Source organism: Anarrhichthys ocellatus, unplaced genomic scaffold (assembly GCF_004355925.1).
Source record: "Anarrhichthys ocellatus isolate YVR2014 unplaced genomic scaffold, GSC_Weel_1.0 scaffold17, whole genome shotgun sequence".
NCBI classification, from domain to species: Eukaryota; Metazoa; Chordata; class Actinopteri; order Perciformes; family Anarhichadidae; genus Anarrhichthys; species Anarrhichthys ocellatus.
The window spans coordinates 3,848,400-3,868,701 of NW_022280047.1; the positions used below are offsets into that span (position 1 = coordinate 3,848,400).

At 42.5% G+C, this 20,302-nt stretch overlaps 1 protein-coding gene across 7 annotated transcripts in view; it reads right to left on the reverse strand.

The window, feature by feature from the left end:
- Nucleotides 1-20,302, reverse strand: part of aopep (aminopeptidase O (putative)) — a 69,053-nt gene that overhangs the window by 31,799 nt on the left and 16,952 nt on the right. For 5 of the 7 annotated variants that reach the window (XR_004213073.1, XM_031856374.1, XM_031856372.1 and 2 more), the window contains exons 7-13: nt 15,033-15,246; nt 13,503-13,609; nt 9,230-9,332; nt 8,895-9,002; nt 8,319-8,362; nt 6,198-6,258; nt 930-992 (exon numbers count right to left, since the gene is read on the reverse strand). Coding sequence is in view for 6 of the 7 variants with exons in the window: in XM_031856374.1 (XP_031712234.1) it covers nt 930-992; nt 6,198-6,258; nt 8,319-8,362; nt 8,895-9,002; nt 9,230-9,332; nt 13,503-13,609; nt 15,033-15,246 (700 nt within the window). In the remaining variant the exon portion in view is untranslated. Of the gene's footprint in view, nt 1-8; nt 607-929; nt 993-6,197; nt 6,259-8,318; nt 8,363-8,894; nt 9,003-9,229; nt 9,333-13,502; nt 13,610-15,032; nt 15,247-20,302 lie in introns of those variants that run through there. The other 2 variants (XM_031856375.1, XM_031856373.1) reach the window with 2 other exon arrangements.

Consider the following 20,302-nt stretch of genomic DNA (forward strand, 5'->3'; position numbering starts at 1 on the left):
ACACACACACACACACACACACACACACACACACACACACACAAACACACACACGCACACACACACACACACATTAATTCCAAACCTTTCAGCGCTCACTTGCGCTCCATATATAACCAACGCAAACGGCTGGCTGAGACAAAAAGAGTAATAGTGAAAGTATGTTGCTGTGACCGAGCCTGGAGCGGAGCAACTCCCTACACCATAGATCTCCATTAAACAGCCAATCACTATCAAGGCCAAACTCTATCTCCTCTCCTCCGCTTCAGTTTATACCTCAGAATAAATCCACTGTCACGCAGTTTGTTAAAAGAGTGAGGTTTCCAAACACTTTAACAGCCCGTGAAGCGGACGAGTCATTTCTAAGATGCAAAATCACTCAGGCATTCTTTGTGTCTTTATTAAATATTTGACAGATATTCTCTTCAGGTCGGATTCAATTATATTTAAACAGAGAGATTAATGGAAGAATTGGAAAATGTAGGCAAAGCAATTAGGAACAACATGGGAGCTTTATGGGAAATGTGATCGACGGCACAGAATGACACGCAACAGATGTACAGCGCTGTGTGCCGCACTTCACTCAGAGGCAGACAGAGGGAGAGACTGATACAGGGAGCAAATGAGCAAAGGAGAGGTAGATGGAGCGCAAGAGAGGTAGAGATAAGAGATGGTGTCAAACATTGTGAAAGAGAGCATGTAAATGAGACAGAGAAGAAGAAGAAACAAAGAGGAGGCAGCACCGAGAAATAGTGGCAAAATAACTGAGTGAAGGAAAAGAGAGATTCAGATGACAGTCATATCAAGCAGGCTGAGGGGGCAACATTTCAATTCTGAGAGCTGCCCCCCAGTCTGTCTGCCACTCCCTGAAGACGGGAAGAAGAGACTGGAAAAGAGAGAAGAGGGGGAGAAAGAGAAAGAGTGCTTACCTCTGCTTTGACTTCTTCCACCAGCCTCGCCTGTGACCACACGGCGCTCCTTTCATACAGCCACTGAACGACACAGAAGAAGGGAAAGCAGTGAGCCGGGGGCAAGTGATCGGGACAGAGTGGAATGCTTTGCCGAGGCAGAGAGCGAGAGAGAGAGAGAGAGAGAGAGAGAGAGAGAGAGAGAGAGAGAAAGAGAGCAAAGCAGGAAGGGGAGGGTGAGAGGAGAGGGAGGAGGTGGGAGCACGATCACTTGTTCCTCTGACGGAAACTCGCAAATTGACTCCGGAGGATGACAGAAAGGAGGAAGAGTGGAGGAGAAGATAAATAAGAGGAGAGGAGGAAGAAGAAGAAGAAGAAGAAAAAAAATCCCTCAATAACTAGCAACTTAAGGACAGACAGTCAAGTCCTCTACACATCCACTCCTCCACCATCACACACAACACACACACACACACACACACGAAGAGTCATGCATGCAAACACACACCTACGCACAGAGCGCAGCGAGCAGGCACAAACACAGAGCACTTACTCTCTAACCTTATTAAGGCTTTCAGCAGAGCTCCTGCTCGATTGAAGTGAATCACATATCGGAGAGATGACGGTGGGGGTTGTGCGTAAGAGGGTGTGTGTTTGTTGGGGGGAAATAAGGACACAGTCGGGAGACAGGCAGGGATTGCATGGAAGCAAGGAGTTTGTAATGTCACACACACACACACGAGAGATGCAGCGTCATAATTATACAATCTAGGATACACACTCCACACACGTTCCCACGCACACCCATGCAGCGATTCAATGCGATGCTGTTAGCGTTACCATAGCCACACACAACCTTCAATACTATAACTGCGTGCCTGAGTACTCCTCTCTGAGTATTATACAAGTACTCTGGCAGAAATAGCATGAAGGTGTATGTAGAAGCCAAGGAGATGGGAGGGGGAGAGGCAGACACACGGAGGTATAGAGAGAAGGGAGGTGTTAGAGTGGGCTGTATCAAATGTAGTGAGTATTGAAGCAGTAAATTGGCATTGTGAAACCGGATACCACACATGGCTCTTTTGCTGCCTAGATCCCCACGACCATTCCCTGAATAGCGAGGCTTTTGTCTACCTAAAACTCTCTTGGTCCCGCGCCCCCATCTGTGTGGCGTCTCTCTAGTGAATAAATATCAGATTGCGTGTTCAGAAGTTACACCCCTCGCTCATAAACATGCATGTGAAGCGAGCCATATACAGTGGGTACGAAAAGTATTCAGACCCCTTTAAATTGTTCACTCTTTGTTTCATTGCAGCCATTTGCTAAAATCAAAAAAGTTCATTTTATTTCTCATTAATGTACACTCAGCACCCCATCTTGACAGAAAAAAACAGAAATGTAGAAATTTTTGCAAATTTATTAAAAAAGAAAAACTGAAATATCACATGGTCATAAGTATTCAGGCCCTTTGCTGTGACACTCATATTTAACTCACATGCTGTCCATTTCTTCTGAACCTCCTTGAGATGGTTCTACTCCTTCATTGGAGTCCAGCTGTGTTTAATTAAACTGATTGGACTTGATTAGGAAAGGCACACACCTGTCTATATAAGACCTTACAGCTCACAGTGCATGTCAGAGCAAATGAGAATCATGAGGTCCAAGGAACTGCCCAAGGAGCTCAGAGACAGAATTGTGGCAAGGCACAGATCTGGCCAAGCTTACAAAAGAATTTCTGCAGCACTCAAGGTTCCTAAGGGCACAGTGGCCTCCATAATCCTTAAATGGAAGAAGTTTGGGACGACCAGAACTCTTCCTAGACCTGGCCATCCAGCCAAACTGAGCAATCGTGGAAGAAGAGCCTTGGTGAGAGAGGTAAAGAAGAACCCAAAGATCACTGTGGCTGAGCTCCAGAGATGCAGTAGGGAGATGGGAGAAAGTTCCACAAAGTCAACTATCACTGCAGCCCTCCACCAGTCGGGGCTTTATGGCAGAGTGGCCCGACGGAAGCCTCTCCTCAGTGCAAGACATATGAAAGCCCGCATAGAGTTTGCCAAAAAACACATGAAGGACTCCCAGACTATGAGAAATAAGATTCTCTGGTCTGATGAGACCAAGATTGAACTTTTTGGCGTTAATTCTAAGCGGTATGTGTGGAGAAAACCAGGCACTGCTCATCACCTGCCCAATACAATCCCAACAGTGAAACATGGTGGTGGCAGCATCATGCTATGGGGGTGTTTTTCAGCTGCAGGGACAGGACGACTGGTTGCAATTGAAGGAAAGATGAATGCGGCCAAGTACAGAGATATCCTGGAAGAAAACCTCTTCCAGAGTGCTCTGGACCTCAGACTGGGCCGAAGGTTCACCTTCCAACAAGACAATGACCCTAAGCACACAGCTAAAATAACAAAGGAGTGGCTTCGGAACAACTCTGTGACCATTCTTGACTGGCCCAGCCAGAGCCCTGACCTAAACCCAATTGAGCATCTCTGGAGAGACCTGAAAATGGCTGTCCACCAACGTTCACCATCCAACCTGACGGAACTGGAGAGGATCTGCAAGGAAGAATGGCAGAGGATCCCCAAATCCAGGTGTGAAAAGGTTGTTGCATCATTCCCAAGAAGACTCATGGCTGTACTAGCTCAAAAGGGTGCTTCTACTCAATACTGAGTAAAGGGTCTGAATACTTATGACAATGTGATATTTCAGTTTTTCTTTTTTAATAAATTTGCAAAAACTTCTACATTTCTGTTTTTTTCTGTCAAGATGGGGTGCTGAGTGTACATTAATGAGAAATAAAATGAACTTTTTTGATTTTAGCAAATGGCTGCAATGAAACAGAGTGAAAAATTTAAAGGGGTCTGAATACTTTCCGTACCCACTGTATCTTCCTGAGACCGATACACAGATTGTTTAGTCTTTTTAGTTGAATTATTTATGGCTATTCTTCAAAATATAAATATAATAGATGTAATATATATAGTTTTGTATAAAAAAAACAATGAAAGACAATAAATACACCAGTTTTGGTATATTTATTAAAGTAACCCTTTTTAATACGTCACTTTGTTGAGTATGGACAGATTTTTTTTTTTTTTATAAAAAAAGCTATTTTCTTTATCTAAAAAGCCAAACTCATCATATTCAAACGTGTTTACCACCTTGAGGTAAGCCTGGAGGAACAGTAAATGTGTTTAAAGTGTTTAAATACCAGTTAAAGATGTTTAAACAACTATGTTCGCAAAAAAAAGGGATTTTATTGATAAACCAGGCAGTAAAAGACATTAAATGTTATAGGAGTTAGGAGAAGGTATCGGGCTGAAGGCTCTGGTGAATCAAGGGGAGCCTTTATTTAAACAAAGTCTCTCAGCCTAGATCCATCATCCCAAAGGGAGCGCTTACTCATCTAAACTCTGAGGTCCAAAATAGGTCGGCACCGGCCATCCCATTCCACATCTCTTACTGTGAATGTCACTGTTTATTATTAGGCCAAACCATTTCCTGCCTTTCTCCAATTCAAGCACATTGTCCAGCGATGGATTGGAGGCAGAGAGGAGAGTGAGAGAGGCAGAGAGAGACTTTAAAAATGTGTCTAGTGTACATAATGCACGAGCACTTGCATCTGTGAAAGGTTTCAATCGATCCGACTGATCTTATTAGCTGGTGACTCGCACATCAAACACAGGAAAAGAGCTTCTGCGAGAACACTCGAGCCGTCACCCAATCAGGTGTGAGAAAACAGCAGCCCCTCACACACGGTTCGTCCCACCCTCAGACCCCCCCCCCCCCCCCCAGTTACATCATCACATAATCTAGAAGGTGAAGATTCCCAGACAGCAACAGGAGTGCAGACACACAAAAATGCACATTCACACAGTGGTAATTAAGACCAGTTGCCATGGAGATGGGAGAATTGAAGAAGCTGTTAAAGTGGATTGATGGTGGGAGTGTGTGTGTGTGTGTGTGTGTGTGTGTGTGTCTGTGTGTGTGTGTGTATCTATGACCGTAGGTCTTTCTCTCAATTAGCGGGCAAAGCAGCACTGCTCACCTTGTCGAGATGCATCGCAGTCTGCTAACAACGGGGACGATAACGATCCAACAACACAACGATACAATAAACTGCAGCTCTGTCAAGAACTTAACAGCCAGCGATGCCTTACAGTTCATCATCAAGATGTCATCGCGATATCTTTAGCGAAGCCGATTTGAAAAACTTTCCTCAAGTTGAGCAACAAATATGCCATCATCATCATCATCATCATCATCGTCGTCGTCTCGCAGTTTCAAAACGCCTGCTGGCGAGTAGTCACACGTCATTTAAGCCGTAGTATTTATGTACTGAAAGCTATCTTCTAATATGAGACATAATTTCCATTATGAGAGCGTCATTACACAACTATTTACAGCTGGTAAACAGAGAGACAAATGTTCGGACGCTCCTGTCGTCCAAGAGCAAATGCTTGGAGCACACAAAACTTCCTGTATGTGGAACTACATGTTAAACCTGCTGGGTTTGAACTGCAACACAACATATTCACCTACATTGAAGTGTAGCTGATCAAATGATCTCAAAACCACATTGCAGATAAAGTCAGTATGTATAGTTCTTGGCATGTGGCTTTCATACCGACCCAGTCAGGCAGTTGAATGCCGTCACAGAAATGAAGTCCCAATGCACTTTAAGGATTGACAAAGAGGTAAAACTATGGCGGCTACAGTATATGGGAGTGGTCTGGATATCTTCAAGTAAGTCGTTTAAACAAAGCTGTTCAAACCCAAACTAGAAGAACCAAATCCCTTCCATAACCAGAAACCACTGAGTACTATAAAAAATATCACCCTGTGTAGGCATGTGCCAGGTATGAAAGGATCACACGTGTTAAATAAAAGGTACTTTGACTGCCAGCATCAATACTACAAAACAACAGCTGTGTGATCATTTGTTTTCATTACCTCATATGATAAAGAAACAATAAGGAGGAAGAACATAAATAAAGCAGATACTTGTTTTATAGCTAAACAGATGATGCATCTGAGCACAGTGGACAATAAAAAGCAACGTACAGACCAAACTTATTAACGGTCCAAAGCCAATAGTACTGAATTATTGCACTATTGTTATGCATAAGTTGTAATAATTGTATACATTACAGTCAAGTGGAAAGTTTAATTTCAGTCTAAATTGATTTAAGAGTTACATTTTTCTAAAGATATATTATAGAACATTATCAAATTCTATATTCTAATAAATAACGAAAGACAGATAGAAAGCGAGACTTTTCATACCTTCGGAATTCCCGGTCGATCAAGCCAGTCGGCGTAAATAGCACTGAGGGTGAGGCCTTTTCTGGAACACATTGGCACAAGTGTTAGTATTATTCCTATTATTATAGCAATGACTGTTATTGCCCAAGACAACCTATGAATAAATGGCTCTGGGAAAATATTGTTGGGCACATGGCGGACTTGAGTTTTAGGCCAACACCTTAAACAAAAAGAGGGGCACACCCACTGTCCCATACAAGGACAAGCAAACAGGCATGTACAGACAATGAAATAGGTTTGTAAGTATGCATTTACAGTAAGCATGCATGTGTACATTTGGGTGTGAGTGTGCCTCAGGAGAGGCTCAAGTGAACGCCGTGTACATGAAAACCACATACCATACACAGAATACAAATAGTGACAGAACTGGCTTGCAAAGACAAATTTGCACACAAACATTCCACAAGCACTCCGCAGTGTGTATGAAAAGTGTTACGTGTACAAAGTACTCAACAAGGCGAGGAGTAACTATAGTACACAGCATCACACTAAAATACTTTAGCCAGAAATATGTCTATTTCAGAAGTTAAGATACAATTTTGGAGCAACATAAATGCTGTATTTTCCAGTTTTTCATGACAGTGTGATGGTCATAACTTTTCTGCCTGTTGCCTTTTACTTCACAGGGTGAACAAAAACATATGATTGGTGGACGCCTCACCCCTTCATTGGAGCACTTGGAAAAAAGCTGACACCACCTCAACTTTGATGTGTAGCGTGTCACGCCCGTCACACAGTGACAAGTGTGTTGAAAAAGACTTGGCGTTCATACTCCACTATGTACTAGAAGAGCCAATCCCCCCCTTAAAGCACTAGTTTGCCCAGAAAGTGGTCACTAAAAATATCTTCAGTGACTTCACCACGAGGTCATTTCAGCTCTTGGCATTTGGTGTTGAACCGTAGAGAGAATGTGAAGACTAAACATCTGCCACATCAACAGTGAGGCACCATAAGGTAGGATTACATGGCATTATGAGAGCATAGTTACAGCAAACACAAGGGTAATACAGTTAATACACCACATGGCCTGTCAAATACTCTTTATAATAGCACTGGATAGAAATAAGCTTTATGTCTCACGAGAGCAGACAAGACGTGTATCTACCAGTTTTTTCACGTTGATCTTTGCATCTTTATTTCATTTTAATGGTGATAGATGAGAAAGAGTGACGGTGATGCTGGCAAACAGTAGTTTCTTATTAGCACAAATCAATGAATGCATTGATTTTTTTTTTGTTAAATGGGGGTTTATAGTTTTTATGTTAAGTCTTATAAATATTATGTTCCCCATTTAGTCTGGGGAATAAGCAGGATACATGACCCTGCACAAAGACCGGCCATGGCCCTCAACAGTGAGTGTCTATTCTTATCCTGAACCTTCTGGAGGGTTGTTTACTGAAAGAGGCATCGGATCCAAATATTGACTGTCCCCAACTCCCCCTGTTTAATTCAATCAATCTGTGCAAGTCCAGCAGAACACTCCACATGACAGAAAAGGCAAAAAGACAACATTCAGGGCAGACAAAAGGGCGCTGAGGAAAAGAAGGGTGAGAAACGAAGAGTTAAAAGGTAGGGAAACACAAAGTGAAAGACAGACGGGGAGAAAGAGAGGGACAGAGAGACAGGCGGAAGAAGAGGTTAATGAAGCAATCAGGAGAAATAGAGAAGTGAATGATTAAGCAAGCGCAGAGAGGGAGAAAATTAGAGAGGAGGAGAGCAGGAAGAGCAGTTATCCTTTTACACTTCAATTAATATGAGAGTGGATGAGACTTCTCTAACAGGATTGCTTTTGGGAGCTGTCGCTGGTCATGTTTCCACAGCAGGACCGAGAGGAGAGGCCAAATCAACACATGCTGATATATTTGACAGTAAATCTACAAATAAGTCACATCTGTTGAGATAAAACAAATTGTAATACTAAATTCAAACAGGAAATTGACGACTACCGTATCTTTAACGTGTCTGGAACTGGACACCAGGCGACCGATGCTTGAGCACAATCCAAAGTGATTTTAATGCGTCTAGACATTTTTCATTATTCATGAATTACACTGTAAGCATTATTCATAGCCACTTACATACCTCTCAATGTCGGGGAAGGTAATCAGCAGCATTCGTAGGAAATCCTATCAGAAAGAACAGAAAAGAAAAAGACAGACAGAAATGGCTTTTAGGGAGGTGTGAGAGGAAGGAAAAAGAGAAAGAGAAAGGCATACCTGATCTTAAGTCAGGAGTGCAAGGTTAAACAGTGTTTATGTTACATCCATTATTTAGTGGGAAGACTCACCCTGCCACTGAATAGACAGGAGCCAGGTGGAACACATCACAGATCACATATCACACACACACACACACACACACACACATACAAAACATACCGACTTCCAGGTGTGATCACTCAGCTTCATGGCCCCAGCAGAATAAACATAATGTGGCTGAGGTGCGGCCATCAATTTTAAATGCTGCTGGAGCATTTTCAACTATTGTAACAGAGTGGCAATCAAGCTTACATCAGCCTCCCAATTAATTTATGGAAATAACATTGTGCCTCAGAGACGGGTCATATTTAAACAGTTCAAACCTGAGCTCAATTTTTATTAACAGCCTCTCAAGTAACAGCGAATTTCTCAATTAAAGTTCCCCGTAGTACAACCTCACCTGAGACAAAATGAGTTGCCCGTGGTATTTCTTCACAAATACTCGGAAGAAGTCGATGAATTGTTTCTCTCCCACTTGACTGGCCAAGAACCTGAGCAGGAAGTAACCCTGGACAAAGAACAAGACAAATAAAGGCAACAAATCATGATCCATCAAGGACAAAACTGAGAAGCATTGCAGCAACATCTATAGATGGTCATTACAAGTGCTTTTCCAAGCACATCCAACAAGGACACAGGATTGTGTGTATATTTTTTTCTCTCTTTGTTTTTTCTCTCTTTGAAACTCTTTGTTTCCTTCCACCCCCCCCCCCACCTTCCCCACATGTATCCCACCTTGAGGTAGTGGACTTGCATGAAGGTTTTGTCAGGGTTGAGGGCATGTTTGACCGTGGAGGAGCCAGACTCACTGACCCGACCAGTGTTCTCCATGTTAGGTCTGCAGGAGGACAAACGGAGCAGATAAACAAAAATACACAGAAAGATAAGACGGGTTATAGGAAATGGGCACAGACGGAAAAAGACATCCAACACCCACAATATAAACAGGAAGGTGCACAGAAAACGACACAAGCAGAAACGCAAGAACAGAGCGGGATGGAGTTAAGAGAGACAAAGCATTTTTAGTTGCAGGTAAACTACAATTTCTACAGAGCACTGTCAGCAACACTAAATCCAGCCACTCAGCCGGCCCTCTCAATAGCGAACACACTGCCAAGTTGCCATACTTTGCCCGAGGCGGGCTGGAAATCAAGCTGCAGATTTATAATAGCGTGCTATACTGTTTATACGACCTCACAGTGCTGCGCTCTGACTTTACTGCCCATGACTCACTGAGCGAACATATAACACTTCCACAAAAAAAGCACCCCTGTCCACAGGCACAAAAGAGGCATGCTCGAGGTTACGCTTTCCCTGTCACACAGATACAAATCATCCCTTCAACCTGCATAAACACACATAAAACCAATAAAAGCCAAACAAACACAGCGCTGACGTGGGATGCTGTGCAATGATAGTTGCAGTTAGGTGGTATTGATCAGGTTGAGCAGATTAACTCAGTGTGCCAATAGGAAGGCCTTGAAGGATCACCCCCCCTGCCAAGTCGATACGCAGGCGCCTGGCCCACAAATCAATACACCCTTCATCACTGGCTAGCACTTTTCCACAGGGCCGCTCCATGACAGAGCTAGACACACACACACACACACACACACACACGCACACACACACACATATATGTAAACAAGGAGACCAAAAACACACATTCAAAATCTGATTCATGCATCTGATTCATTAAAATAAAGATTAGGGTTGAAGACAAGAGGAGGAGGAGTAGGTGTGGGAGAAAGCAAGGACAGCAGAAAGACGGGAATGTTTGGTTCGCTCTGTCGACTGAGAGAGGACACCATCAACTTCCTAAAATTTCTGAATTCGACTGGACTCTCTTGTGTGAGAAAAAAATACCAACACCTCTGAATTTGAATTGGGAAAATCCATTTCGGAAGCATCTTTGTAATGATGCTCAGTGTCCGTACATTAAAAGCTGCCTGTCAATATTATGAGCCAGACAGTGAACATATTAACAGTCAGATATGTTTGTAAAACACAGGCACAACCTGTATTGTAAAATAATCTGTCTTAGTTGTTGTAAAAAGGCTCTTTTACTTATTCTTTGTGTATCATGGCTACAATATCTCCCCCCTTTTTTTTTTTTTTTATCATGGAGTTTTTTTTAAAACTTGCTCCCTGTCCAGTCTCCTGCCCGTAGTGCCCATGTCTGTCTGTTGCTGCTGATAAGATGAAATTACTTTTTTTTTTTTTTTTTCTTTTTTTTTTTTTAGAAAGCAGGACATGCTGTATCCCTGGGAAATTGTGTGAGTGTGTTTAAATGTGTGTCAGACAGAGAAGCACAGAGAGAAAGAGGGACTGGGGCAAGAGACAAAAAACAACGACAGAACATGTATTTCCAGAAGAGAAAACTTGTCGGTTTCCTGGGTCAGAGATACTGGCGGCGCAGCGCTGAGAGGAAAAATGTTGATCCATCACTGCCGTGTTAGACAAAGGAACCCCACCCTTCCCGCTGTCCAGACCAGGGATGTATGGATGTGTAAATCTCTGGCTTTTGCCGTTTCTCTTTGTCAGAGATGATTTACTACAGCTTTAAGAGGAATCGCTGCTCGCTGCCTTGGAGAATCACACAATAGCTCAATGTATTGCAGAATAAACGGCGCTCTTATCTGACTCGTAGGCCATGTGTGTGAGAGGGAGGGTGTTTGTCTGTGTGTGTGTGGGGGGGGGGGGGGGGGGGAAGGATAAACCTAGGTGTGTCAGAGATTGAAAGAGAGAGAGAGAGAGAGAGAGAAAGAGAGAGAGAGAGAGAGGAAATCAGGAGCTATTACTGACAGAACTTAATGTAAAACGTACACGCACGTACGCACGCACGCACGCGCGCACACACACACACACACGGGTTTATGGCTCTGTAAGCCATATCCTGACAAATTACACTGTGTTGACTGTGGAAACCGGATAAGGTAGAGCAGTGCTCCCAGCAGCCCAGTGAATCAGCAGGGAGAATGGCGTCTGGCCCAGGCTGCCCTAAATAGAACTCATCTGAAATGGACAGATAAACACTGGCCACTTGGGCCCCTGCTGGATCAGGGGGTGTCCATTGTGACCCACTGAACTTGGAAAGGCACAATCTGCCATTCAGCCTTCATGTGTGTGTGCTATTGTGTGTGCGTATACCGGTGATGTTGAGCGTATCTCTCTGTACATCCCCTTGCGTTTCCTTTCCCTTCACCAGTACCTCTCTGACATTTCTCTCTCTGAAGGAGCTGCTCTGTTTGAATCCAAGTAAATATTCAGTCATTACTCATTCATTATTGGCAACTCTATACTTCATATTTGTTGAATTGTATGCTTGCCTGTATTGGCACATTTCACATTTTCAGCTGACGGGATGTGCACTGAAAGACTCATGGTTACACAGCAATTAATTGGATATAATTGAACACTGACTCTATTTTCCATATAATTAGTAGCAAATTACATAGTTCTTTCCACGAAACTTTTTGGAAATTATTCGGAAATTGCAAACCCATGAGATAAAGATCATTGCATTTGCAGAGTGAAAGCTGCACCCGACTCACAGTCATTAAGATAATGTGTGAGCAGGGCTCCTTTCTGCCTCAACATGCTTTAAGAGATGTGGGGATTGACAAATGGCTTTTCCGTGGGTGGCTTCAGCGATTACATGCTTTTTTGATACTAATGTGTTTTCAAGTAACATAATCAGTAAAAATGTACGCATTCATGCGTATGAGCATGTGTGTATGTGTGTACTTCTGTTTGCATTTTTCAGATTTTACTTATTGTGTTGTTGACGTAACCCCATCAGGTGCAGAGAAACCTAAACCTGATCCTCCTAATCACCCCCGTGTGTGTGTGTGTGTGTGTGTGTCTGCCTCATAGGGGAACACCCTCATAGACTGACTGCGAGACAGACACAGATCTCAAGTGCATGTTTAACCCTTTCACTCACACACTGCTTCTTATTTAAAGGTGTACTCCGTGTCACGATACCTCATTCTACCGTGCATGCCACAAATGTGAAACTTCATCATGCAACCACATACACTGGAGGTTATCAGCGTACGAGTATGAAAAGAGTAACATGTTTCCAAAAAACACTTAAATCCTTGAACCGCACAAGGACGATGCTTTAAAGTAAAACAAAAGTAAAGTGAATACTGAAGCTTTTCACAGCCTGATTGATTTGAACTCTAAACACTATTAATGCACAGTGTTTCCACTGTGTGAAGTCAACACATTGTTAGTGAAGTGACATAGTTAGAAGTTAGAGCCAAGCAGAAGTGCCACGAAATCAATAACACATGGATTTGCTGTCACGCTTTGCACGGTCTCTTACAACTGTGAATCTCCAGTGAAGGCTTTTTTTGTTAAAGGGAAGAGCTACAAAATGAAAGGTACAATGCTAACAAGTCAATTTCCAACCTTAAACAGTTAACTCCCAGTTGGGGTTTACACCCTGATGCCACTGTGCTTCCACCCTGGATAAAACAAACAGGGTGCGCCCCCACATTGTCAGGGTCAGATGAGGAGTTTGTGTGTTTGTGTGTACTTGCCATGCTTGTGTGCAAAGCTTTTCCAAGACATGACAGTACACCTGGATATACTTGCCACACCTGCCACACCTGTACCCCTGGAATGCATATACCTCACGCTCACGTGTGCGTCTGCATGTGCAGACACTAACAAAACATCTCCTAGTGTGTGAAAAGGAGAATCTCAAGAACTGGTAGAGTAACATAATTAAGTAGTTGCACTGACTGCTGTGGGAAGATGTTGCCTCCTCGGCACGTGTTGAACCTAGGGTGGTTTGCTAAACCTCTCCTGAAATTTAGGAATAAAACTAACAGTGGGGAAGACGATCAGCAGTCAGCAGTTGGGGTTGATTCCTTGTCAGTGTATAGTACTGTGCTCTGCTTTAAGCATACTTATTGAAGGTGCTGTTCCTCTACAGCAGCAACAACAGTGTGACAATTAAAACAGAGGTACTAGACCAAAAAACACACACACTCACCTAAGGATTTGAAGAGCCTCCTCTGAGTTCTGCAACTCATCAGAGAGTCGTCTCCACCTCAGCAGTGCCTTCAGGTCAGACTGTTCTGCTGTCTCTTGTAAGGAGAGCTGAAGGGAGACACATGGAGAGTTGTAAAGACGTGAGGGGTGGAGCAAAGAATTCAGGGGAGGGAAAATAAAATATGTTGAATTTCATCAGCAAAAACAGAAGGAGTCTGATTAAATCAAGAGTCAACTGCACACTGATATCGAGATACAAGCAGTCCTGCTGCTACCTCTGACACTGTGTCTTATTGAGTTTGGCAGCAATAACAGGTCTACTTTAGAGCCAAGCACACATCAAAAAGGTGACATGGTTGAACAGCGCAGACACAAGAAAAACATTTGTGTAACTCTAGACAGTCTGGGAAAGCAAGTAGGAGGATTAGATCTGTATTAGCTCATCAGCTCTGCAATTAAGCAAATGATTCATACCGAAGCTTCACCCTCAGCCTTTGTCCTGTTGTTGCCCTCCTTTTTCTGCAGGTATCCTTAATCAACATTATTAAAAGGAGATCAACTTCTTTGAAATGGCCGACTTTTTTAAGGAGTGGGTGACAGTAGTACTTTTTCACAACCCTGGTGTGGTTCAGCTCCTGCTTTGTAGGTCAGGGGATTTGGGTTTGACGGTATATTTTTTTTGTGGTTGGCACAGGAAATTCTGTACTCTTTCGGTTTTTTTGGCCAACAACTCTGACCTTTACGTTTCTTGTTTGTGCTATTTTTGCATTGGGGATTGCTGTTTTTATGAATTGTCTCATTGTGTTCTTGATGTGTGGTTTTACGACAGTAATGCAATGGCAACTCTACCTGACCAACCACAACAGTAACATTTGAGAATCCTGGCACATAAGTTGTGGAAATGGATGGTTGGAATGTCAACCTGTGTTCCCCTGAGTTGTTACATTATACCGGTGGTATGAAGGTGCTGGATCATACAGTAGAGAGGAACTACATAAACATCACTAATTTTGGTGTTTTTTCAGGCCTGCAGTTCATTTCCTTTGTTCCAATTCAGGGACTTATTTGATCAAATTTGCTCCTCGGTTTGTTTCTGTTAACACTGCAACATCCAAGAGCAGTCCAGAAGTTGTAAATAACTGCCATGTGTGAACAAACTGTTCTCTTTTTGTTTTTTTTGTCTTCTTCATTATGGAGCACCAGCAGCGTGTATTGTTAATTGTTTTCATTGTGTTTATGTGGTTACGTGGTTTCAACACAACTGGTCCAAACAGGCTTCGTGTGAATACACCCTTAATGATCCCTAAGGTTGTTTTTCATTGACTGATTATCAATTTATAATGAGAGCAAGTTGCTTACTTAGTGGGAACTTCCTCAAGATGGCCACGGCAAAATGGACTTCACAAGTTGGCTTAACTGGTGTATCTGAAAGCTCTCACCTGGGGTGACAGGCTTAAAAAGGCTACCATTAAGTTACTTTGATAAAATAGCTGCAGTAAACTGCAATCTTCAGGCATTGATTTTACTGTACTTGTTGTGCTTGGGCCCAGATAATGTCCTCTAGGTAGGTGGCAAAGCCCTCGCTGATCCATTCTTCAGTCCAGTCTCTGGCTCCGATAACCAGGCCGAACCAGGAGTGGGCGATCTCATGGCAGATCCTGGACCCGCACAGAGACAGGCCGTTCTCTCCAGAACCAAGACTCCCAGCACACAGCACACTCTGGGACAGGAAAATGATATGGGGGCTGGGGAAGACAAATGACAGAATGAACGAGGGAGATAAAGCCAGAAATAAATTATAAACGGAAGGAAAAGAGTGAGAAATGAGTGAGGCATAAAGGGGAACAAGGATTAGAAGATGGCAGAATAAAAAGGGTTTTAGAATCAAGGAGGTTCAGGAAGTGAGAGAAAAACTAGAAAATACAGAGGGCACAACAAGAGGTAACTGTGAGCAAAGAAACTGGACCACCCTCCAAAAAAGATCAAAGAGTTACTGAAGCAATGTTCCACACCTATAATTACAGAAAATTTGGCCTGAACATGCCATGTACAGTAAGACGAATCAACATGTGTGCGTACTAATGAGTATGGGAGTCACTCACTGCCAATCCCTTTTACCATCTTCTACATTATTATTATTATTAGCAAAGGGCAGCTTACTCATCAGATGTTCTTGCCAAATCTACCTGCCCTGTACAAACTTCAAGCAAGAACATCATGTTCCCTTGACTGAAATTGTGAACCAACAATGGGTAAAAAGTAAAGAAAACTAGCAATTCTGGGAGGTTTTGGCCAAATGTTACAGATGAATAAAAGGGTCCTTTTATAGTTACCACACCTCCTCTTTCACTTTGTTTCTAATCATGACTTCAAGGCAGTAATACATTTTAGGTTTAAAGAGGATTTACAAGTGTTATCATTTTTTTATATTAAAAGAAAATTATGAACCAAAGCCATCCACTTTTAAGATATTCATGGAGATGAAAATGAAAGGATGAAGAACTAATTTTGGTGTATGATTATATTTTCAAAATGATATACCTCTGTAATTATTGACTTTAGCAACTGACAAGTCTATTTAGAAATTAAGTTAATTTAGATTTACCTTGCTCTCTTCTCACGAGGAAATTAAACATATGGTTATGATATATTTTAAGATTATGTAAAATGTTCTTAAAATATAATAATGAAGTGTATGTAAATATAGCAACTGGTGTTTGCCTCTGTGCACAACATATCTGCAACATGCACGTACTAAAATACACCAAACTAAGAACATTAACCTTGCCTGTGTATTTGTGTGTTTTCAGCAAATAACAGCAGTTTATTGAAGCTCTGATCTAACAAAAATTGAAGAGGAAATAAATCAGCTAAAGAGGAATTGAATCAGCTAAATTCCAATGTAATGGTTGCAGATGCGAAATGGTAAATTCAATTCCATATAGAAAATGGTTTCCCTTGATGTCCATTTTAGAGTTAAGTTAAGAATTTGGTTTTACCTTCACCTTTTCACTTCAATCAGAGAAGTAACTTTTAGGTATGACTAGGGTTTGGAAAGTTTCTTTCACGACTGTTGCCAGCAGAGAACACCGAGCTGCTGAAATAGAATTGGCACCAGCACACACCACATTCAGATGAGTATCCAGGGTACAGTTTGCTGGTGAAATTATAGTGTAGTAAAAGGTTTTGAAGAAAGTCTGCAACATGTCGGAAGTTTTTCTTCAAATGGACCATTCTAAAACTTCAAAGAATTACATATTTGGGATTCTATCAGCTTTTGTTCACAAGAACTATATCCACAAAAAATGCACTGAATAGACTAAGAAGTCTGCAGCCATACCAGCGACTCTGTGAGGCACAGTGTTGCTCTAAATGCTAACATCATCATGCTAACATGCTCACAATGACAATGCTAACACGTGCAATGTTTACCATGTAAACCATCTTACTTCTGCATGCTAGTATGCGCTAATTAGCACTAAACTAACTAAGAAAGCAGCTGGTGGGGCTGATGGGAATGTCATTAGTTTAGCAAGTATTAGTCATAAACCAGAGTACATGATGAGTCGAAATTTTGATTTGATGATGGCACTATAGATGAAAAGCTAAGGAACCACCAAAGTTAATATAATTTGTCCTGAGGGGAATGTAAATGTGTGTACCAAATTTCATGGCAATTCTTTCCATAGTTGTTGAGATATTCCATTAAAAAACTACTTAAATGTCACCTATTGGTAACGCTACAATAAAATTTGAAGGTTACGATAGTGTAACCCCGGTTGTGTAAGCACAGGCGGAGCCCTGTACTGGACTCTATGGGTAATACTCTCCTCCACCAGCACACATTACTCACTGAAACGTTGCACAAGTGTAGCCGACCCATCATGACATGCCTACCCGAATTGGTGAGGACACCACAGTATGTAAGGCAGCACACACAGCCATCCGCTATCCTACACCCGCTTCAGCAAGCGGCGTAGGAGCGACAGGGTGCCATTGTTAGAGGGCTGCACCTATGCCAAACTAAAACCCTATATTAAACGAGGGTTACAATATTGTAACCTTCATTGTAACTCACAAAAGCCCCGCCCTCTACTGGACTCTATGGGTACAGTAGATGGAGTGCTGCTGCGACATGACAAAAACCCAACCAGACTGATCCTGACCAGCTAAGGGGCCACCTACTTCTTTCTAACCTTGGCCGCCACAGCAGAGAAGGTAGGGGGCCAAAACCACTTAGTACACAACTGAACTGGGTAGAGCCATGGCCTAACCTTGCACGGGTCAAAAAGATAAGCAGCAGACACCCTGCACACTGGTCATCAAGGAGCATGGGAACATGTCGGTGTATCAATCCTAGAGGGAAAAGGGGGTGGACCTCAACGGCGCTGATCTGGAGCTCCGGTTCGTTGATCTGGAGCTCCGGTTCGTTGTCATCGCAGGCAAAGCGTCGCAAGCAAAGCGTCGCAGGCAAAGCGTCGCAGGCAAAGCGTCGCAGGCAAAGGCAGATGAAGATCTGTCCCATCAATGAGGCCAGGAGATGACGGGAACTTACGAGGTTCTTCAAGCTGGGACTCACTAACATTGCCCCGTGCACTGCATGGCTCAAAGGACACCAAAGTTACATCTGCCATTTTAAATGGTCTTGTAGTTTGAACCACATCCATTTAATTTGTGATGTTATACAGCATCTGTATAGAACCCTCATAATGTAGACTCCCAGCTTCACAGAGACACAGGAATACAGGACATGTGATTTTTAACCATAAGAACGGGTAGACGGGTAGAACAGGACCAATAGGAGGAGTACTCTGTCAAAGTCAAGGTCATAGCTGAAGATTGTTCTGGAGCTTTCTTTGCTTCTGTCTTATGTAACAGGCTCTGTGCGCTCTGAGGGGCTTAGAGCCGAGTGTGCGTGAGAGGCAGGCCATTCTTCAAAAGAAGAATGGGTGAGGGGGTCACAGAGGTGCTAATGAATGGTCTCTCTCTCTCTCCTGGCCCATAAAACAACACCGGATTGTCTAGAGCTCCCCTCACGCTGTCTCGATCTTAAGTGTCCCAGCCACTATTGACCTGACGATGGGAAGAGAATTTATTGGCAAACTGCATGTATTTTTCAAAGGGTCATACCACCCTACTACGGTGTCAAATATGTTAAAGATGCCTCTACATTACAGAAGAAAGGTCTCCTCTCTGTTTCACTTCATTCTAGTCCGCTTCCTAAAGCATCGTCAATATATGTTAACTACACGTGAACATCATGTAGTGATAAAACCACACAATGCAGTGTTTGCATCTAAAACGCCATAAAGAGTGGTTGTACCTCTGCAGAGACACAGTTGCGACAATCCCGTCACCTGTGGGATTGACAGTCTACTAAAATGAGCTGCTCTCATTAAGGAGAGATTAGCATCTTAACACAGCAGTTGACAGAGACGCTCTTTTTCTTTTCTTGCCATAACCTAATTACGGTGACAAGTCAATTATGAATGAAAACATGGAGTTAAGACATAGGTTAGTCCGGGTCTGCCAGACAGTCTATTTTGGAGGAAAACAAAATTGGATATCTGAGCAACACAAATGCTCTGTATTTCCCCTGAGGATTGTTTTATCAGATAGAAGGCCGGCTATTGGCTTTTGTTACTTAGGAACATGTCGACATCATACAAAAGGGTCTTAGGGGCATCATTTCCGAGACAGCATCTCAAACCTAATCCTGTGTTTTTTCCTGATTACACAAACAAAAGCTCTCACTGGAGCAGGGGATGCTAACATTAGCCTTATGAGTTTCTTTGTAGCCTAATCTTATTCCCCCACAATTGGATAAGCACGCCTTTGTTGTCAGTTCCAGCAGTGCGTTATATATGCGTGCGTCTGTGTGTGTGAGCGAGTGTGAAACACAAAGACAGCCTTTCAGAGACGGCGCTTGCACATGCTCCTGTGAGGGATGCGGAATCCATCACTACAGTGATAAATAGTGTCATCCCACCATGGTGGGGGTGAATAAACAACAGCATCTTTCACATTCACTGATACACTGAATGACATTAGTTGACATCAGGGACCTGTCAGGGAGACATGCATGAAAAAACGTCTCTCACCCACACACACACACATAGATGCATATGTGACATATGGATACACCTTTCATCTCCTCTGTAGGTCTGAATCTGCTGAGGGCATGAAACTGCATCCCTGATTAACATTCAACAGTTTCCGTGCTTTATTCAAAATAAGATATTAAGACATTCATGTGTAAGCAAATTCTGTCTTCATTGCACAATGTGCTTCCAAATTCTCTGTTTTGCAAATGCAAATGTGACTCACAAGACAAATGATTTACTAAAGCTGCGAATCAAACCAACAATTACAATCAATCAAGCTTTAAGTGATAGTAGTGCAACTCCCAGAAACTGTGTTACATCATAGTCATACAACTTCCACCCCTCTACGTCTTTACATCACACACACTTGTTGACAAAACACTTACAAATGGGAACATTTTCAGATTTATTTTTTAGCCGTTGATGTTGATATTAATTTAAGTCAATATTGATTGCCTAAGAACAATTCCTGTGAAATTGAAACACAGATTTTGCGGTGTTGTTTGGATGCATTTAACAAATTATGCAATAACTAGACTCTACTGGAAGCCCAGTGTTGCCCTTCACTTTCAATATTCCTCCTTTTACTTGTGTTACTGACTTCTTACAGACGGGGAATCTGATGACGAGAATCCACATGAAGTCTATTCAGAGATATGTTGCATTTTATACAAATGTAGGATCAACAACACTCAGA